Source organism: Grammomys surdaster, unplaced genomic scaffold (assembly GCF_004785775.1).
Source record: "Grammomys surdaster isolate TR1022 unplaced genomic scaffold, NIH_TR_1.0 946, whole genome shotgun sequence".
Classification (NCBI taxonomy): Eukaryota; Metazoa; Chordata; class Mammalia; order Rodentia; family Muridae; genus Grammomys; species Grammomys surdaster.
Window position 1 is genome coordinate 254,799 of NW_021605365.1, and position 22,245 is coordinate 277,043.

General features: G+C 46.3%; 1 protein-coding gene across 1 annotated transcript; it reads right to left on the reverse strand.

Moving 5' to 3' along the window:
* Positions 1-14,008: 14,008 nt before the first annotated feature.
* On the reverse strand, positions 14,009-20,915 carry Cenpa (centromere protein A). The gene is made up of 5 exons (XM_028782939.1): positions 20,649-20,915; positions 15,946-16,052; positions 15,454-15,531; positions 15,042-15,196; positions 14,009-14,393 (listed from the first exon to the last, which is right to left on the reverse strand). The coding sequence occupies exons 1-4, from the start codon at positions 20,806-20,808 to the stop codon at positions 15,062-15,064; spliced, it is 480 nt and encodes a 159-aa protein (XP_028638772.1). The 5' UTR covers positions 20,809-20,915; the 3' UTR covers positions 14,009-14,393; positions 15,042-15,061.
* Between the last annotated feature and the right edge of the window lie 1,330 nt (positions 20,916-22,245).

Consider the following 22,245-nt stretch of genomic DNA (forward strand, 5'->3'; position numbering starts at 1 on the left):
TGTGTGCATAAACTCCCATGTGTCCATATACAAGTGTGCATAAACCCTCACATGAAGTGGAAACTTAATGGTTCTTTGAAAAGTCCATTATGTTGGATGGTGTTTTGCTGGGACAAACACGTGAAGGAGTGTTTTACTGAAGCAGACACAGGTAAAAGGATGTTCTGCTAAAGCAAGCTCTTGAAAGGACACATTCTTTGTTAATGACACCCATCTATTGGTCTGCCTTACATTGCATAGTTGAGCTCTCTTTGTTGAGACTCCATAAAGCTTCTAGTGGTATGCTACCACTTCTTGCCACTTCCTAGAACTCTGGCACTCTGGCCACTCTGACAGAGTGATGTAAGCTGAGACAGACTCACATGCTATGTGGAGGACAGGTGGTACTATTTGGAGGGAGCATAAATAGGACTCAGTGGATTGTAAGAGGCGCTTGCTTGTAGAGCTGGCTGTGCAGCACTTCTTGGTCTTGTGCCTTTGCTGATCTTCGCATCATTGAGAGAGGCAGGGTAGAGAACTTCCAGCATCCCTGCAAGTCTGAATCCCTTCTGCTGACTCAGGTTGAGGCATTGCTGCTGCTATCCTGACTCTACTGAACAGGACTGTATTTGTGAGCAGATTGAGCTGCCACTGCTGACCTGTGAACTGAACTGCTGATTTCCTGTCTATGCAGATGGGATTTTCTCCAAAGAACTACTTCTAAAAATGCCCACTTCCCCCATTTCCTAATAAATTTTCTTTTCTACACCTCTGGTGGGTGGTGGGCTAGAAGGGGGATTAAAGCATTTAAGTACCATCATTAAAAGAAGGTTTTGAAAAAATTAAAGTTGCACCCACGTGTCCATACACATGTGCCCATATTCATGAAAACATGCATATGTACACATGCATGTAAAAAATGGAGAAAAAGAGAAAACTACAGGCTAACAACTACCCAGAACCTTCACCACCAGAAAGTCTCCCCCATACCACCCAGACTCAGACAAAATCTCCAGATTTCTTTCTGCTCATAGCATATAGCAAGGAATCCTGAAATATATCTAAGCAGTAGATAACTGGATGTGAATGAATCGCCATTGATTAACGATGCCTTTGAAAATTGAAGTCTTTCTTACTTCCTATTAAGCCATAAATCTCTTCTAGCTTTCTCGAGCTCATGTGTGTACACTGCTAGTTCCCAAATCTCTCCAAAGTCATTATCCCTCACTTTTAAGATGGCACATGACATAGGAATTATACCTTGACATGTTTTTGTCAATATATTTTTCTCATAAAAACTATGGTGTTATTTTATTTTTATGTATATGGATGTTTTGCCTGAATATAGTATATTGAGAAGGCTAGGCTGACTCTATGACGGGCCTCAAATTGACAGGACTAGGCAAATCTAAGCAAGTTCAGGCCTCAGAAGCTACTCTGCCACTTAGCCTGAGACAAAGACAATGAGTCAGCAGCAGTTTCCAAATTTCCTCAGCTACTTCCTCACCAAGTTTTCAGTTCCCATGTTCTGGTAATAGAATGTCCCTAGAAATGGAGCAAGATAAAGGTCACCTATCCTGGAATCCCCTAGTGTGCCTTAAATCAGGCCTGTGAACTAACTTGGTTGTCTCTCTTGGTAATGGAAGACCCCAGCATGCTAGACTTCTGCAGAATAAAACACTTTTTGTGTTTACATGCTATTTGAGTTCAGGGTTATTATTCTTTGGTGAATCATGGACTCTTACAACATCTGTGAACCTCCTGCATGCCTGGTGCCTGCAGAGGCCAGAAGAGGGCACTGGATCCCTGGAACTGGAGTTACTGATAGCTGTGATGTGGGCACTGGGACTTGAATTGGGTCCTTTGGAAAAGCAGCCATTGAGCCATATCTCCAGCCTGGGTCCCTTTAGAAAAAGGTCTCAGGTATTTCAGGCTGGCCTGAGGCTCACTATTTACCCAAGGATGACTTGAACTTCTAATCCTTCTGCCTCCACCTGATGACGAGCCCTGTGATGGTGGATGTGTGGATCATACCTGCCTTATGTAGTGCTGGGGATTGAACCTGTAGGAATTTCAGGTCTCAGTTTAAACTTAAAATTGAAAGAATCTCAAGTTTCGGTTTAAACTCAAAAATTAACTGCCCTGGGACACCTCCCGGGAGAAGCACATTCCAAAGACTTACACATCCCAGAGGAAGGGCCCAAGATAAAATGTAATCAGCTCACTCTCTGTTCTTGGTGGTTTCTCTCCCCCTTTCTGTCTTCAGAGCCCTCTTTCTCTGCCTCTCTGCCCCCTTTCTCTGTCCTCATGGCTCACTCTCTGCCTCTACTGTTTCCCAAGTCCTCACTGTTGGAAACCAAGCATCTCCAAGGCCAACCTCTAGGGGCCCGGTGACAATATGAATGTTATCACTAGCTGCCCAGAGTTGACCCCATCCCATTGTCACCCCTGTCACATGTCCTCCTGTGCATGTGGCACGGCCCTGATAAAAAGTGCACCTCCTCTTCTTTCCTTCCTTTGTCCAGAGGCAGCTTCTGTACCCTTTCCTTTTGATAAACCTCCCATATGAGACCTGTTGCATGGTATTAACAGTTTCTTTAGGATTCGCCACTTAGTTCCATCAGGGACACCTAGACTCAGATTCGTAGTCTTGCCTCTTGCACTACAGTGCATGGGGTAAGCCCACAGGCTGGGACCCTATCCCAACAAGTCTGCCTGCTAACATTCTGTCTAACTCCACCCCCACAGTTACCTGGCAATAGCCAGGTAAGGCTTGATCCTCTATAAAAGGGGCTGCTTGCCCCCTCCTCTCTCTCTTGTTCCTTTCTTGCTCTTGTGGGCTCTTGCTCTTGCCTTCTTGCTCTCTGTCCCTTCGTCCCTTCCCCATTCCCTCCCCCCATCCCTCCACATGCTCATGGACGGCCTCGACTACTCTTCTCCTCTACTCTCTCTTTGCCTTTCTCTGCCTCCACTGCCCCCTTAGCATCCCTCCCCATGTTCTGAATAAACTCTATACTATACTGTCATGTGGCTGGCCCTACAGCGGGAAGGGATGCCTTGGCATGGGCCCACTGCACCTCCATAGAACATATCCCCCCCTTTATTTTTTTTATAAACACATCACCGCCTGCTACACAGACTTGATTTCCAGCCATCTGATCACGAGATCTCTGCATTTAATACCAGTTTTGCCCCTAGTCATTGTAAACACCCCCCTGGATCCAAGGAATCAGCTGTTGAGCTCTCTGCATCCCTGGTGTCCTTTGGGACAGAGGAACCCCAGTCATTGTCTTTATGACTATGGCTAGCCCTTCTTGCTGGCCCCCCACCATAGGATCTCTTTCCTTGGGCAAGATATGGCTCCTTCCTTTTTGTTGGGAGTTGACTCCTAGCAGAAAGCGGCTATCATCCTTACAGCCATCTCGAGCCATATACCCTGACAAGAGACTTGTTTTCAACAGCCCACAACAGCTGAGCACACTCTGATAAACATCTTGTTTTTCTCACATATCTTGTTTTGCTGTTTAGTGCCACAAACAGCAAGGGGCACATGGTCTTCTCACTGCTAGGCACATGATGTAGTGCCTTCAGCTGTGCTTGTCCACGAGGGCAAGGCACGTGGTAAAGGGTTTCCTTTCAATAAAGGAGACTTGATCAGACTCTGTCTTGTCTCCATTCTTCTCGTCTCTTGCCCCTCCATCCCCACTCTCTCTCTTGCTAGACCCTGACTCATGGATCGGAGCAGCAGAACGGGCCATTACAAAGTGGCCCCCAAACCTGGGGCAGCTCGGGCTGTTACACCTTTTCTCTCAAAAAATCCCAGTATTGGGTGTTCTGTGTTTCCCAGGCATCTGCCATTGGTCCCTGGCTGTCACATGATGATTTGTTCAGCCAGTTTGTACCACACACATGTTCTATTATTATTTTTTTCTCTATGCTTGGGATGCCTCAAGTGGTAGAACAACTTTTCTCCTTGCCCATGGAATTTACGTCTTTGTACCACCAGGCTCCCACTAGGATGCTTCCTGGAGAACCTCAAACCTGTAAACCTAGTGCCTGATTTAAAGGCTTCTAGACTCTTAGGCTTTTGCAATCAAACTTGTCCCCAATACCCACTAGATAATGATTCTAAATCACCACCTAATGGCACTTTTGATCTTATTATTTCATGGGATCTTTACAACTATTGCCAGCGATCTGGAAATGAATGGAGGTTTCCTATGCTGGGGCTTTTTCTTACCTTTGTTCCAAACTTTCTCTCTGTTCTTCCTGTTCCCCAACTCAGCTCCTCCTAGCTAGCTCCTGTCTCAACCAGACAAACTTCCACTATTCTTGATCAAACTAATGAGCTGAACAGTTTCTTCAGCCTTGGTGGTGTCTACCTATGTGGACCCAGTCATCAGGCCAACAGCCATGTGATGGTGGTGGTGGACCTGTCTCATAAAGAACATGTAATTTAGGCCTAAAATGTTTGTGTGATCATTGAATGCCCTGTAGATCTTCTAATAGGCATTGGTCCTTGAATTCAGCCATGACCCCCGCCTGTAAATTGGGAGTTGTAGGGGGAGGTACTTCAAACATAATTTCAAAAGGGGTAAGTCCCATTTGATAGGGTACCTTATAGAGGGCAAAGGGTGTGGCTGGGGAGACACCCATTCTCTAAGGTTAATTTAGTTAGGGTTTCCTTCTTGGAGATTGGTTCTAAGGCTTTGATTCAATGGGGAATCTGCATGTCCAGGAGCTGAAGGTCCTTGTCCTAGTTGGTTTTTGTCCATCAATAAAGACGCCAATGACCAATGGCTGGGCATGGGGTGGGACACTTAAGAGTTACTTGGGCAACAATGGTGGAGAGGAATGGAGGAGATTCTCCATGACTTGGGGTAGAAAGGTGGGATGCCGGAGTGACAGGGAATAAAGCCAACCAGCCATGTGTGCCCTCTATAATTTCATCTTTATTCTTAACTGTCTTGCCTTCTGCTGTGAGTAGCCCTTTCTCCTGGTATATGGCTCCATGAACATGGGCACGAGTCTACCAGCTGTCAGTGTAGGCATTTAGCTTTTGTTCTTTCCCAGAGACAGTGCCTTTGTTAGGGCTATGAGCTCCACCCACTGAGCTGAAGTACCTGTTGGTAAGGTTTCTGCCCAAATGGTCCTTTTTTACTGAGACCACCACCACTGCTGTACACCTTTGTCCCTTTTGCATGGAACTGCTGCCATCCATAAACCAGGTGGTCTCTGTGCCTAGCAATAGTCTGTCCAACATGTCTGGTTGGATTCCATGTATCTGGGGCAGTATCCCAGCACAGTGGTAGAACAGATCCTCTAGGTCAGGATCAAGCAGCAGAGTGGCTGGGCTCAGGGCAGTAGGGGCCTGGAACACAATTCTGGCAGGGTTTACTAACAAAGTCTGATAATGGGTCATGCGGGTATTGCTAAGCCATCTGTTTGGAGGCTGTTTCAAGACTCCCTCAATGGAATGGGGAGTTGTGATGATCAGTTCCTACCCCAAAGTTAGTTTGTTGGCATCTTTTACCAATTGTGCAATGACTGCTATTATTCAGAGGCAGGGTGGCCATCTGGTGTCCACGGGGTCTAATTTCTTTGATAGGTATGCCACTGGGCAGCACCAGGGGCCTGAGAACTGGGTTAGGGCTCCTTTGACTATTCCCTTCCTTTCATCCATGAATACATGGAAAGGCTTGGTAACATCTGAGAATCCGAAGGCTGGAGCTGACAATAGGGCCTCTATGAGTTTCTTGAAAGCTTCTTACTGAGCCTTAGTCCAGATGAAGCCCGACTGTTCCTCTGTGGCCTTGTATAATGGCTTAGGTATTTCAGCAAAGTCTAGGATTCATGGGCGACAGAATCCTGCTGTCTCCAGGAGCTTCCACACCTCCCTAATGGTCCAAGGGGTGGAAATTTTCAGGACTGTTTGTTTCCTTGCTTGGGACAGCCTGCCCTGTCTTATATAGCAAGTCATGCCCAAGCAGCAGGTAGGGCAATCAGGAATGACCATGAAGGAATGGGACACTCGGCCCATACCCAAGTCCACTTTTCTTCGGGTAGTCCATGAATATTTCCTGTGGGCCCTTGTAACCTGGATGTCCTGGTAGATACTGGCCCTCTGCATTGCAGGAGTAAAGAGTGTTGGACTCCCGTGTCCATCATAAAACCAGTGGGTTTCCCTCCACTCTTTACTAAACCCTTCCCTCTATGTAACAGAAATGGAGAGATTTGCCCTGGAGTCCTAGGTCATCAACTGGGACCCTCTTTTGCCGCGTAGCATACTTGTCAAAGAAATTAGACTTGACCACCCAGGGACAAGCACCCTGCATGTGTATTTTTTTAAATTGGATATTTTATTTATTTACAATACAGATGTTATCCCCTTTTCTCATTTCTCCTCCCTAGAACCACCTACCCCATCCCCCCTCCTCCTTTATGCCTTTTATACCATTTTTATTACATGCATGTATTAAGGTCAGTTGTAGGTTGAGGGTCTAGCAATACAATAGATGCAAATAGTCAAGGAACAAGCAATACAATAGACATAAATAGTCAAAGAAAAAGCAAGGCATTAAACCCAGTTACGTGAACACTCCCATGATCACTGTTTCTAAGGGCTTATCAGGATGGCCAAAGTATCTGAACCTACTTTCCTGTCCTAGCCCAAGGTCATTTTCATGTCTGAAGCCTACTTCCTTGTTCTAGCCTAATATTTAGGTTCCTGCCTGAGCCTACTTCCTTGTCCTTGGTCCATGTCACATTCTTGCCAAGCAGCCCCAAAGGCTCTCCACCTCTCCCCCTTTTTTATTTCATTAACAAGACTGAGCCTGTCTTAGGTCATTCTGACAAGAATGCTTTCCTTACCCATCATGCAATATGTATTATCAAAAGCAATGCACTTATGTCTTAGGTTGATAAGGCTCTGTGCAGAATCTTACCTGTCCTTGGCTTGGCAGCCTGTTAATTTGATAACTCTGTCTGGGGGCTGCATGTATGCTTTAGCAGCAGCTGAGCTTCTTATTTGAGAATCCAAAAACTGCTGGGCGGTGGTGGCACATGTCTTTAATCCCAGCACTTGGGAGGCAGAGGCAGGTGGATTTCTGAGTTCGAGGCCAGCCTTGTCTACAGAGTGAGTTCCAGGACAGGCAGGGCTATACAGAGAAACCCTGCCTCGAAAAACCAAAGAGAGAGAGAGATAGAGATAGATAGATAGAGAGAGAGAGAGAGAGAGAGAGAGAGAGAGAGAGAGAGAGAAAGAGAAAGAGAATGAATCCAAAAAATGAAACTTTGGGTCATCTACCACTGTCTTCTCTTATAACTTGTCCCAGCTCTTAATTTACAAAGGCTTAGAGACTCTACCTAATTCCAGGGTTCTTTCCCTTCAGATAGCACTAACAGAAGACTCCACACTTACTTTCCAATCATGCCCACCTCTCAATATCTCAAATCTTGCTGGACCAAACATTCCCTATCTCATTCCTGCATTAAAAACTTAGAGAACTGTTAACTCATCCCTCACACATACAGGAGGGCACATTGCCTCAGGCCATCTATACCTGGTATACAGATGGCAGCTTCTGTTTACATAAAGGAGTCTGAAGAGCTGGCTATGCCACAATGATTGAGGCATGGGCCCTCCTTGTCCGCACCACTAATCAACAAGCTGAATTAATAGCTTTTAGTCATGCCTTTCAATTGGCACAGGGACAATCCCTAAACATGTACATAGACTTTAAATATGCCTTCCATATTCCTCCTGTCCCACGCTGTTATCTGGAAAGTGTGTGCTACTTACAACAAAAGGTGGATCAATAACCAATGCAGACTCAACTATGGCCATGCTAAAAGCCTCCCATCTCCCCACAGCTATTGGAATTGTCCACCGCTGATCCCACCAGACAGACAACTCTATTATCTCTAAGGGAACAACTGGGCTGATGAGGCAGCTAGAGCTTTGACCCTTGGGGGCCCAGACTCATTTCACCCACTGCAGGACGTTCTCACACTACAACCCACTCTCCCTCACCCCACCCTCATCACCCACTTACACTCAGCAAACTCTGTCCTATCTACACCAGCTCTTTCACCCTAATAGCCAAGCCTTATCTTACTTTGTTAAAACTCACCTACAGCCTACCCTCGAGGACTTACATTTCTTAAAATCTATCACTGCTTCTTGCAAAATCTGTCAGATGTCAGGCCTCAATTCCAGGTATTATAGAGCCCCCTTTCCTACTCACCAGGCTAGAGGCTCCCTCTCTGGGACTGACTGACAACTTGACTTTACCCACATGCTCACGGTCAAACATGCCAAGTACCTCCTGGTCTTGATGGATACCTTCTCAGACTGGGTGGAGGCATTCCTTACCACCAACAAAAGGGTTCAGACAGATTCTTCCTCTGTGAGATTGTCCCTCAGTTTGGAATCTCAGGCTCCTTCCAGTCAGACAATGGTCCTGAATTCACCTCCAAAGTTTCTCAAACCCTATCTAAAGTCCTCAACATTCCTTGGTATTTTCAAATTCTGTACCATCCCCAGTCCACAGCAAAGACAGAATGGACTGGGACCTCCCCATGGCCCAGGTGGCAGGCCTGGCCACTTACAACAGGCTCCTCCTCTCCACCCCAAGTCTCCAGCTCCACCTCTCTTCATAATACTCAAGCTGCTCCACTTTCTCTCCTATCTGATGAACCACCACATACTCATATTATGGCTGCTCCTGCTGTAGGCTGCCGCTCCTGCTGCAGGCTGGCTGCTCTGATGGCAGGCCTCTAGGTGACATCTTCCATTGGTGCTGAGTGGTATGGTGGTAAGCAGGTATCTACAGTTGGCCTGTTCCATGCACAGGAGGGCAGGTCTGTAGGTAAAGAGATCAGACTTGGAGCTTCTAGCAGGGGATTGTTGGGGTCCAAGAGTCACCCCACAAACCACACAAACACCAATTTCAGTCAGACAAGGATGGTTTATTGAATGCATACCCTAAGACTGATCAGTCAGGGCCACAGTTCAGAATTCAAGGGCTGAGCCACAACTCTGAACATTTCTCAGGGCTGGCTTATAAAAGAAAACCCCACAAAACCACACTGAGCTCATACACAGGTACAGGCAGTGCTGCCCAGTGATCGGCTTGACTCAAGACATTTTAGATATAACAGTCCATATTGATCTTTGATTTGATGGGTCGTTTGTAAAGTTTTGTGGTATTTCTTCTTTTTTTCCCCCCTTCTCTTCTCCCTTTTGCTCCAGCCCTGCTCACTCTGGCGCCTGCTCGTTCTGGGCCCCATTTGATCCAGCCCAAAGTACACAGTAGCTGTCTTCAGACACCCATATGAGAACATCAGATCTCACTATGGATGGCTGTGAGCCACCATGTGGTTGCTGGGATTTGAACTCATGACCTCCTGAAGAGCAGTCAGTGCTCTTAAATGCTGAGCCATCTTACCAGTCCACTTTGTGGAATTTCTTAAGTTTAACAAACCTCACAGAGAACATAACAGGATTGTGCTCAGCATGGCCTTGCTCTGAGTAGAGTTATTTTCTATTTCAATGACTGGCAAGCATGGAACAAGATGGCAACAGCTATGTGCGGTAGACAGGGTAAGAAACTATAAAAAGTAACATAAAGATGAGAAGAAAATTGGGCATCGTGGTGTCAGGCTTGGCAGTGAGCACATACAAGCCCAGCACTGGGAAACAGGCAGGAGGGTAAGTTCAAGGTACATTTGGCCACACAGCAGGCTTGAGTCTAGACTGGGCTATGTGAGACCCTATCTGAAAAACAAAACAATACAGTAACAAGCAAGAATGAAATAATATTTACAGAACTAATAAATTAAAAACAAAACAAAACAAACCTCACTTCTTAGGGTTCTCCAGAGTCACAAAACTTATGTAATGTCTCTCTATACTGAGGGAATTTATTGTGATGACTTACAGTCTGTAGTCCAACTCCCCAACAATGGGCAGCTGTGAATGGGAAGTCCAAGGATCTAGTACTTGCTCAGTCCCACAAGGCTAGTTGTTTCAGCTGATGTTCTGTAAAAGTAGGTTCCAACAGATGTGCTGGCCATAAACTGAAGCAGCGAAGAAGAGAGAATCTTCTTCCTTCCAAAGTCCTTATGCAGGTCTTCAGCAGAAGGTGTGACCCAGATTAAAGGTGTGTACCACCACGCCTGGATCTGGGACTTGATTTGTCTCAGGCTGACTTTGACTCAGAGATCTCCTTGCCTCAGTCTCCTGGAATTAAAGGCATGCACTACCTTGCCTGGCCTTAAGCTTTTCATGGCCTCTATGTCTCAAGATCTCCATGCCATGATTCAGGTCAGAAACTTGTGTCTCCCAGCCTCAAAATCTGGATCACAGGTGAGCCCTCCCATTCTGGATTGTAGTTCATTGCAGATGTAGTCAAGTTGACAACCAGGAATAGCTATTATACCTTATAACAATTAAAATTAAGAAAATGGATACCGGGCAGTGGTTGCACACGCCTTTAATCCCAGCACTTGGGAGGCAGAGGTAGGTGGATTTCTGAGTTCAAGGCCAGCCTGGTCTACAGAGTGAGTTCCAGGACAGCCAGGGCTACACAGAGAAACCCTGTCTCGAAAAACCAAAAACCAAAAAACAACAACAACAACAAAAAAATGGACAAAGACCAGAAGATACACATATTAATCCCAGCACTGTGGGCAGAGACAGGAAGATCCTTCTGAGTTCCAGGCCATATAATGAGACTCCATCTCAAAACAGAAAAAAACATGAAAAAGAAAGAAAGAAAGGGAGGAAGGGAGGAAGGAAGGAAAAGAAAAGAAAGTCAAAAAGTTTAAAAGTAAATTAGGAATAGCTGAAAAGAAAAAAACCAAACCTCAGTGCATTAGGGGGTGGGGCAGAAGTCATCTGAAAGCGGTGATAGAGAACACAGGGAAAAGCCTGGAGAGCAGGTGACTGGAGCTTTGGTGGGAGAGGAGAGAGACTGGGGAGAAGCACTGTTTGAAGAGATAATAGGTGAGAACTGATGAAAAGCCATCAGTCCGTATTCAAGAAGCCCAGTGAATGCCAAGCCAACTAAGAAAAAGAAATCTGCATTTAGACACAACATAATGACATTGCAGAACACCAGAAACAAGGAAACATCTTTGAAGAAAAGATAAATCAAGGAAATAGTATTAGCTTCAAAGAGTAATGGTTGTGGTGATAGCTCAATGGGGGAAAAACATTACAGAGCCCAGAAAACCACGGAGTCAGCCTTCTCACGTCAAGAAAGAAAATTGCCAAAACAAGATTCTGTACGGAGTTAAGAAAATCATCACAAACTCACAAATGGAGAACCACGGAGGCAAAGGCGGCAACGCTTTTGAAAGTTAAAAAGCAGAGGGACAAGCAGACACTGATTTCAGCAGCTCCGGAGACATCCAGGGCAGAGCTGAACCAGCACACCCGACACAACCACAACAGCCTTGCCTAGCCCCAGACTGATGTCATCAAACCCTTCTGCAACCAGAGCCCTGGGAGTTGGGTGGGGCTGGCTGTAAGGTCATTAGCAAACAACCAAACCCCTAGAAGTTCCTCTCTTACTGCTCATGACACAGCTGTCTTTCACCAGTGTCCTCTTAGACAATTTAGTAGAGGGCCTCTGGATGCAAGGAGGCCAAAGCCAGGGACAGACATGTTGGAGGTTTGTGCATAGGTTTTGTATATGGGCATCAGTTCTTAAAATCACCTAGGCCTTAGGCCTCCTCTGGGCATGTCTTTATCCGGAGGGGACATGAGGGTTCTCTAAAATGTTCATCTGAGCATTCCCCAGGAAAGCTCAAACTTGGCAAGTCCCAGCCACATGCTCAGAACTCTCAATTAGCTTTCTTGTCTCTATCCTCAACCAAATAATGTTAACTACTAAAGAGACTGGAACAACTAGAAGGGGGGTGGGGGAATAACTTGGAGCAAACAGTTACTCTACAGCAAAACAAAACCAGGAAATTACAACAGACTTAAAGTGTCATTTAGCTTGGTCCCTATCCTGGCTCCTCTAACAAAGGAGGCTAGAAGCTGGCCAGGTACATTCTCAGACTCCCTTGTGGCTGCTTCTGGTTAGGCTCTGCCGACAGATGCTTGGTAGGATCTGGAAAGTCAGAGGAGCAGAGCAGATCTCTCTTTCCTACCTGAGCAGTGCTTTTGGGGGGCAGCCGCTGAGAGGCGTGGTGCTCTGCTCAGGGTCAGGAGGTAGTCAGTGCTATGGTGGTGGGGGCCATGATTCCTATAGAGGCACGGCAAGGGTGGGTCTGTGGCACCAGTGGCTCCCTGCTCTTCCCTTTGTCTTCTCCACCAATACGTCTTTGATTTCAACAGCTACAGTGGTCTGTTTTACTGAGTTAAGTGCGGACTGGCTTTTTATATATATAAAAAAAGAAAGTCAAAAAATAAGAAAAATGCCTTGGATATTAAAAATGTGAAAACAGAAACACAGTCAATGGGAAGGGTAGGAAAGGATGAGATTCCTGTAGAGGAAGTCAGAAGCCAGGCCGTGGGTGCTGCACTCCTGGGAGGTCAAGGCAGAAATGTCACAAGTTCAAGAACAAACTGGTTACATAGCAGGACCCCGTCTCAAACAAGCTAAAGAGTGAGAAGTGGGGTTTATATTAGCTAACTTTACTCTATGACCACACACCTGACAGAAGCAGCTTAAGGGAGCGGGTGCTTATTTGGGCTCTTGGTTCAGGGGATAACACGTGCCATGGTAGGGAAGACAGAGGGACAGAAGCAGCCAATGACTGCAGTATGGATATCAACCGGGAAGCAAGGCCAGACTGCAGCTTGCAAAGCCCACTACTGATCCATCCCCAGCTGTGTCACCCAAGGCCAAGCGTCCGCAATGCCCTCAATACATGTGCAACGAGGGATATCTCAGAACACACAAAAACTCAACAACACTGGGCTAGGGGATGGCTTGGTTGGTAAAGAGCCTGCCTTGCAGTCACAGGACCTGAGTTTAATCCCAGGACCCACATAAAGAGCCAGCTATGACAGCATATGGTTGTATCCCATACTGGGAAGGTGGAGACAGGTGGATCCTGGGAACACCAGTTTGTCTGACTTCCACGTCCAAGTAATGAACCTCACCTAAACTGTTAAAACAGGATAAACTATAACATTACACACTATTAGTTACCAGGACGTAAACAGTTACTCTCATGTAAACACTGCAGTCCTCAGAATGCCGATCCTGCTCGGCACTTGAAAAGAATTCTAAAATTACCCCAGATGCGCTTTAATTGAATGACTGCATATATCTGATCCATCGGTAAGTGTTTGCAAAGGGTAAAGTTTATTGAACGGTGAGACCTGGAACTCGGCTTTGGTCTGAGTTTAGTCAGTTGCCATGACTTCATCAGGAGTCTCTGCTCACGGCTGTCCTCACCTCACCACGTCCCACGTTCCTGGAAGCCTCTTACACTGCTTATATGGACAGTAAGAGGACAGCTTTTTTGTATGTCTCATCTGTGGCAAATCTACACGGCTCATTTATGTTGTGACTGCTTCAAATGGTGTAAAATGATGAGCTTAATATTTAATACAAAAGCTTATAACATCTACAACGGCAACTTTATTTCAATTTTTCCATTAAGGAACTATTTTTTTATTATTTCCCCCAAGTAAGCTAAAGCTAATCTATAAAAATGCTGAAAACACATTTTAAAATCCCAGACTGATATGATACATTTTATATGATTTACAGCTAAGAATAAAATGTCCAATTCCGAGAGAGATTTTTTGAACCTTTTTGATAGAATTTACTGGTAGGAACCAGAAAGACTATCTGTTTCAGGCTGTGGATGCAGCTCAACATTATAGTCCATGCTTGGCATGTACAAAGCTTTGGAGTCAAGCCCCAGCCTTGAAGGGAAGGAAGAAAAGATTTTGTATGTAGTCGTACTTAAGTTTTGAAAAGCTGCGTGTTTGCTGACAGGCAGGACGAGGTCAGTCTGGAAGGCAGACATTTATACAATGGGGCTGGCAGGGCTTTCCATACAACAGATTCAAGCATTTTATTCAGATTTTTCTCTCTTATATTTTTAAAAAAAGTACAAATACACATGGTAAAAGATGCACACAGTACAGTAAGAGTAAACTAACAATATCCCCTCAGAACATGGCAGATCTCATGTGTCTGAAACTCTGTCATAAGGTTGAGCAATTCATAAACCAAGCTGACCTTTGGTCTGCAAACACTCATGTCCATGACAGCAGGCAGAGATGGTCTCTTCCTCCTCTGTCACAGAGGAAAGCCATAATCTTCTCTGTTAGAAAGACAGTTTAAAGGGCAACGTGTAGCCACTGTTCAAAAACAGCAAAATCTAGGCAGCTCCTCAGACACCACTGTCTAACTGCAGCTCCAAAGGTTCCAGGATTGTCTCTGAAATTTAGCAATCACATTTACTAATAAAGCATTTAAAAACAAACAAATCAACAAACAAACAACAAAAACCCCCTTCTATTTAAAATTAGAGGATCCGAAGCTGGGCATAGTGGTGCACACCATTAATCCCAGCACTGGGTGGTGGTGGTGGGGGGGCAGAAACAGGTGATCTCTGTGAGTTTGGGGCCAGCTTGCTCTGTATGGTTCCAAGACAGCCAGAATGACATAGTAAGACCCTTGTTAAGGCGGCCGAGGGGGTGGGTCTGAGGGAGGGAAGGATCTGGTCCTTGTAAAATAGCAAGATGTACTATCAGAAGTATGGAGCACAACTCATAGGTTCACTCTAGAGTGCTGGCTGGCATCCACCTGGCACCTGAGCGAGATGCTCGGGTCTATGCTGGCCTTGAGCTCCCTGTTGTCCTGCTTGGCTGTCCAAGTGCCGGGTTACAGCATGACGCACTACACTTAGCTCTTAACACTGCACGAAGGGCCATGGCACACGCCTTCGAAGCATCGAGAAAGACCTTCCTTAGGGAACATGGGTGAGAGGGCAGGGACTAAGGACGGGCGAGGATGCCACTCCCTCTTCAGAGCAAGCTTTTCTCTCAGCAATGAGCAGCACTCTGAGGAGCAGGAAAGACTTACAGACATATCGCACTGCCGGCTCAGCCGAGTCCTCCCTCGATGCCTCGGATCCTCCTGGTCAGCTGTATGTCTTTGGGGAAGAGTGTGACTCGGCCGGCATGTAAGGAGAGGAGGTAGGCATCCTCAAAGAGGTGAACGAGAAACGCTTCCGCTGCCTGGCAGAGTGAGAACACCGATGCGGGTGAGGGCTCAGACTGCCTGTTCTTGGAGACAGACTGACTCAAAGGACTGAAGAAAAGAACAAGGTGCATTCAGGGCTACCCATCAGACCCGTTCCACACCATTGCGTGCTACGTGTTGGCTGCTCTTTTCGCGAGGCTAGAAACAACCTGTGGTAGGCCATAAGCAGTCCTGTGGAATTCTGGGATGTACTTCTTCCTCTCTGCCTTCACCCATCCCTGCCCCTTCTTACCTCTTGAAGGGCCAACAAGGCGTGGGCTTGCCAATATAAATCCACACCACGGCTGAATTTCCCACATATCTCTCTCACCTGTGGAGGAGTGGATGCGGATGAGTACAGAGCCACAGAACAGTGACTGAAGAGTGGATGGACGTTCTCCAAGTACCTAACGCATCCACTTCTACCACTACGTCTTCGCCCTTGATCTCAGGGCCTGGCTTGGAGTAGGTGCTGACTCCCAGGAGTGTAGGAACTGGTATAGCTTATGGGTGGTGAGGAAAAAAAGGCATTCTCAGGGTAGGGAGACAAATCGGATGAGAGGTTCTATTATAGTGAGGTAATGAGAAGAAATCAGTATCATAAAAGCAGCGGCTGTGCAGTGCCATGGGGTTAGAGACAACCCTCAGCCAAGTCAGTGAGAAGCAGAAGCATCCCCCATATTTGGGAGAATTAAAGAAGATGAAAGCATTACTCCAGGATGGAGTAAAGGTCCCCAGAACTCACAACACGGCTGAAAGGCTTCTTCCTTAACAAGAGGTCTGTGCTCTTCTGCAGGTTCTTGATCTCCTTAAGCCACAGGAGTCTCCGTCTTCTGTGTAGTGCCTGAGCGCCTGAGAGGAAGAGTTAGGTCGTCAAGGCAAAGGCAGCGGAAGCAAATGTGCTCTGCAGCACAGCAGACACAACCCTTCACATGAAGTCAACAGACGTCAGTACGGAACTCTGTCCTCAGAGCGAGCAGACAGGTGCTTAAGAAAGGCTTGTGAAATGAACTCTGTATGAGTTTAATGGGTTTGTGCATTAAGCTCCATAAAGCCCTTCTCACAGCCTCGTCCCTTCCCAGCAGGCCCCTCCTGTCAGGCCCCACAGCACTCATGGATCTCGTGTCCTTCCCACCAGACTGGAAAGTTAGCTATTTCAGTTTTTAGGTCCTTGTCTTTCCTCTTATTTGCTGGAAGGAATTGGGTAGAATCTCTTGTCTTGATTATCCTGGAGCCCTGGGAAGTGGAGACAGTTGGCCAGCGTTCATCAGAGACTAAGTTGGGACCTTGGAAATGGCATAACTCAGTGTTACTGTCAGGAATGTGATGGTGAAGCCATAGACTTTGGTAAGAATTCAAATTCTCATCAGAAAACAAAAATATGAAATTGAGAGAAAAAAAAAAAAAAAACAAAAAGCCCAAACCATTCTGTAAGCAGGGCTCCTCCAAAAGTGGTTAGTTAGCATGCACGAAGCCATGGGTTCAATCCCCACAACACAGACAAAGAAAAAGCACTTCTAATCTAAAATGTTGAAGAAGAAACTTAACTGATATTAGACTACTTAAAATGAAAAATATAAAAATATTGTTCTCAAAACCTGAAAGATACATCCCAAATTCAAAGACAAATGAATAACCTGAAATAGATCTAGCAGAAAACAAGAATGTCAAATGAGTTCAGTGGTCAGAGCGTGCACCATTCTCACAGAGGATCCAAGTCTGGTTCCTAGCACCCATGGAAAGTGCCTCACACTGCCTATATAAGCACTTGACTGTAACTTTAGGGCAGGAGGACCCATTGATTGGTCGGGCACCTGTATTAATGTGTACATGATTAGAAATAAAAATTGGGCTGGAGAGATGGCTCACTGGTCAAGAGTACTTGTTCTTGTAGAGGACCTAGGTTTGGTGCCCAGCATCCATATGGTGGCTTACAGCCATCTAACTCCAATTCCAGAGAATCCAACATCCCGACATCTGTGTCTAACTTCTGTAGGTGTATATGTGTGTGTGTTTGTGTGTATGTATACATAGGTACATATATACAAACACACACATACATGCAGGTAAAACACACACACATAAATAAGTAGGTGTTTTGCCTGCATGTATGTCTGTGCCCCATGTGTATGCCTGGTACCTGCAGAAGTCAGAAGAGGCAGGCAGGTCCTCTGGCACTTTACTGACGGTTATAAGCCACAATGTGGTGCTGGGAATCAAAACCTAGTCCTCTGGAAGAGCAGCCAGTGCTCCTAACTATTAAGCCAATCTCCAGGCCCTCTAAGTAAAAATAAATCTTAAAAACAAAATGATAGCTGAGTTAAATTCAACTCAAGTGTTATTAAGATAAACAAGACATTAAATACAATAAATTGGTCATGATGAAAATTAAATAAGTAAAAAACGTCAATAAATAAAAACAATTGATGGATTAAAATGAATATGCCTGATTAACTGAACAGCTTGGCTAAAACAAAACAAAAGCACACCCATAGGAACTGGCTGGAGGAGCACTTGCCTTGTACAGATAAGGCCCTGGGTTCAATCCCTAGTACTGCAAAACGGGAACACTTAGCTTTAGCTAGGTTATTTAAGGTCCAGTCAAGGGAAATGGAAGGGAGACGGGGTCAGTGCAGGGGCGGCCTGTGCCAGGCGGGTGAAGACTTAATCATGGGTGAGGCTAGGATTGTGAACCAAGGACACAGAGCAGTGTCTAGGAGACTGGAGACGTTGATGACAGAGAGGGAGGACCGTGCTCTACTTTGGTTGCTGTTGCTGTGATAAACACCACCTCCAAGACCGACTTGGGAGGGAAAGGGTTGGTCCGGCTTATGTGTCACAGTCCATCATCAGGAGCTCAAGGCAGGGATCTGGAGGCAGAGACCTTGGAGGAGTGCTGCTTACTGACCTGCTTCCCTAGCTTGCATAGTTCAAGCCCACCTACTCAGATAGGAGGTGATAGCACCACCCACAGAGGGCTGGGACCTCCTACATCAATAAGAAATGTTTAAAAAGGCTTCAGACATGGCATAGGTCAGCTGAAGTTCCCCTTTCCTGGGTGACTGCGCTTGTATCAGGGCTGTCAACTGAAGCTAACTATGATGGGCCATAACTAAGAGACAAACTACAGATAGCTGCCTCCTCCCCACCACTTGCGGGAGGAGGCAGCTCTGGGGGAAGTTGTTAACAGGTACACACTGACGGAAAATAAAGACAACACAATGAGAGGCCACCCAAGAACGTGACTAACACCAGAAGAAAAAGGAGCCAAAATAAAGAATCAAAATAAACTATACCCAAGGAGTTTGAATAGAGCAGAGAACTGGGTGCCATCCTGAGTGATTGCAATCTATCACCTGAGAGGCAGAGGTAGGAGGCTAGACTGGCCTACATGGTGAGACCTTATTCTCTCCCAGAAAAGAAAGATTTTGAGAAATATAAGAGGAAGCGAGCTCTAAGATTCATGATGCAAGAACAGGTGTTTATGAAGGGGAACTGATCAGAGATGACATGGAAAGAACTGGATTCAAACACAACGAAGCCGGGTCTCAAAAGTCAACTTAAGCAGCTGGGAGCCAGAAAATTTCAAGCAGGACTTCATACTAAGGCTCTTTCCAGCCAGGCCCATGGGCCCTCACCTACTATGCCAGCTCCTGGGATGCAGAGACAGGGGGTCTTGAGCGCAATGTTAGTCTGGGATACATGGAAGTCACTGTCACACCAAAAATGGCTTTATTTTCTTTTATGTGTATCTGTTTTGCCTAGACATAGACATGTATGTCTATGTATGCAGTGCCTGCAGAGGCCAGAACGATCCCTGGAATGGGAGTTACAAATGGCTGTGAGCTGTTATGTAGCAAGGGAGCAAGAACAACACCAAGTCTCTTACAGCAAAGGAAGATGTGTCCAAGGGCCCATCACATAAAAGAAGGGTTGACCTGGGAAAGGAAGGGGACACCTAGGCAAGGCCTGTGAGTGGGAAGGCTGAGTGATGGAAGTGAAAGAGGGGGAAAAAAAAAGCACCAAATAGCTGGAAAAGGAAGTTTACCAGACAAGGGCAGAAGGAGAGCCAAGAAGTGTGTGAGCCCATCTGAGGTAAAGGTTCCCTAAGATAAGAGTAATGAAAAGTTGCTTCCACACTGGAAACCAACAGTGAACATCATACAGAACACATCAGCTCTGGCAGTGGTACAAACATGACCAGCCACACTATTCCCTTAGGGCCTCGCCATACCTCAGTGAGAAATAGAATGCAGTGGTGCATGCCTTTAATCCAAGCACTGGAGAAGCAGAAGCAGGCATGTAAATCTAATTCTAAGGCCTCTTACCCCTCTTTTGCTCCCAAATAAAGACACAAAGACCTAGTATTTTTTATTAACAAGTTGCTGGCATTATGCTGGGCAGGTTTTGAGCCATTCTAATCCAGCTAGGCTGCTATTACCAGGCCATATGTCCTATTATTTGTCATCTGATCTTGCCCTGGCTCACTCTGGTCCATGTGGGTCCTCAAGGCTGCTGCTCTCTTATTGAGATCTCATGGTGAATTCTGCTCCAACTACACGGTCTCTCCATCTCTTCTTTCTTGGTCTCTTGGGACCCTCTGATTGGGAACAGAAGTCCCACTCTAATTTCTTCTGCCCAGCCAATTGGCTGATCAGCTCCTTATTAACCAATCAGAGATCATGGAAAACAATTTTTACATCACACTGAGGCAGTGTCCGGACTGCAACCAGATCTCTGGACACAGAAATGAGTTTCTGAATACACAGTGCATAAGACCATCCCCAACACAGGCAGAGATCTCTGAGCTCGAGGCTAGCCTAGTCTACATAGTATGTTTCAGGTCAGCAAGCCAAAGCTACATACACAGTGATACATACATACTGAGTTCCCGTCTCAAAAATAAAGGGGGTGTGGGTGGGGACAGGGAGTTGGGGATGTAGTTCTATAGTAGAGACCTTGCCAAACAAGCACGGAGTCCTGTGTTCTATGTCTAGCGCTGCAAATAAATAATAAAAAGTAGGGGTTGGAAAGCTGGCTCAGCTGTTAATAGCGCAGGCTGCTCTTCCAGGGGGCCCAAGTTCTGTTCCCAGCACTGTTACCAGGCAGCTCACAACTGCCTGTAACTCCAGCGTTCCGACGCCCTCTTCTGGTCGTCGCCAGCACCTTCGCACATGTAGCACACACTCAAACACACACAAAACATTAAATAAATCCTAAAAAAACAAAAAAGACCCCGTGTCCGTCAAAGTGAGTTGTGTTTCTGCTGAAGCTACCTGTCTTGTCTGCGTTTCGTTTTTCTCACCGGCTGTAAAATGGCCAGGAAAGAAACCAGTAACCCCACGCGTGGTTAGCGGCAAGCCGTGACCAGGGGCAGATGTCACCTTTACTGCCCCGCCCCGCAGGGTCACGGCTCCGGCCTCGGAGGTGCAGGACAGGTCCGCTTACCTACACCGGAGCTCCGTCGCGAGGGTCCCGGCGCCGGGCTGGAGGGCCGCCTCGTCGGAGTTCTCGGCTCGCGACGCGGGCTCACGGATGGCCGCGAGGGTCCGGGCGCCGGACTGGAGGGCCGCCTCGTCGGAGTTCTCGTCTTGCGACGCGGGCCCATGGCTGACCGCGAGAGTCCAGGTTCCGCTGCCTCCCCTAAGCCTTCTGGGTCCTGCGGCCAAAACCGAACGCGAAAGCAAACCGAGGGTGCGCGTCAGGAACGCCGGATCTTCGCCGCCATCAGTTCAAAAAATTATCGCCCCGCCCACCGCATTTTTAAAATCCTCAACTCCGTGACTCTCAGTGGCTGGCTCTGGAAAGTCAGCGTGGAGCGACATCCAAAATAACCAATGAGAATAAAGATCCGGCCGCAGAGTCAGCCAATGGGTACTTGGAGACGCGAAGGAAGGCGGGACTTTCCCACCCTTTGCTTGTTCAGCTCTTAGTAACAGGACTCATTTTCGCAGGAGCACTCTGGGCCAAGTGACAGCTCAGTTCTGATGTGGGTGATGAGTTTGTAGAGCTCATTTCCTCAAACGTTTTATGCTTTCCTATCAAACGTTGGGGGTGTCTTTTAAAATGCGGAAACTGTCTGCTCAAGAATGTGACAACTCCACACAATACCCGTGACGCTCCCGAAAGCAACCAGCAAATATGATTCAGACACCAGGTTAACTGCGTGACCTTTTCATAAGATAGGGGCGTGGGGACAGCCAGGAGATGGGACCCGAGGACAAGGTCCAGGCAGGGCAAGCGCCAGCACTATTCTTGGACCATGCTATCAAACACAATGATGGAATTGTCCGAGAAAAACTGGCTTTTCTCTTTCTCCCGGGAGTAATATGAATTCAGGTCATGGCTCCGTAATTAGAATAAAGAGAATTTCAATTTCGCCATTTTGCTTTTTTGAGTTTTCTCAATGATCTATCGTGAACGTGTACTCTAATCAGGAAAATACTTATATAATCAGTGGTTTCATAGAAGCCTTGTAGAGCATTGGGGTGGGTGGTGGAAAATGGCGCAGCTGCTGTGGAAATGTGTCGTGGTTCGAATCTGAAATGTCCTCCAAAAGCTTGGTGTTCCCTGTGCAGCAGTGTTCAGGGGTGGGGACTTTGGGAGATGATTGGGCCACAGGTGCTCTGATGTTATCTGTGGATTCCTTTAATCCCAGCACTTGGGAAGCAGAAACAAGTTTGTTACAAGTTCAGGGGCAGCAGACCTACATAGTGAGTTCCGGGCTAGTCAGAGCTATGAGTAAAATTTTATTTTATTTTATTTTTGTCTCAAACAAACAAAAAATCAATAGCCAACTGGTTTAATCTCCAGTATGCTACCCCACAGACACAACATTTAAATGTAGAATTACTATATGATCCAGAAGTGTGTGTATGCATATATATATATATATCTCCAAGAGAACTAAAAGCAGGAACTTCAACAGATAATGTATGCTCATGCACCCAGCAATTTTACAATTTTACTAACAATAACCAGTGAAAAGTACCTGACTGTCCATCAGCAAATGAATAGCAGGAATGAATATACAATGGCATATTAT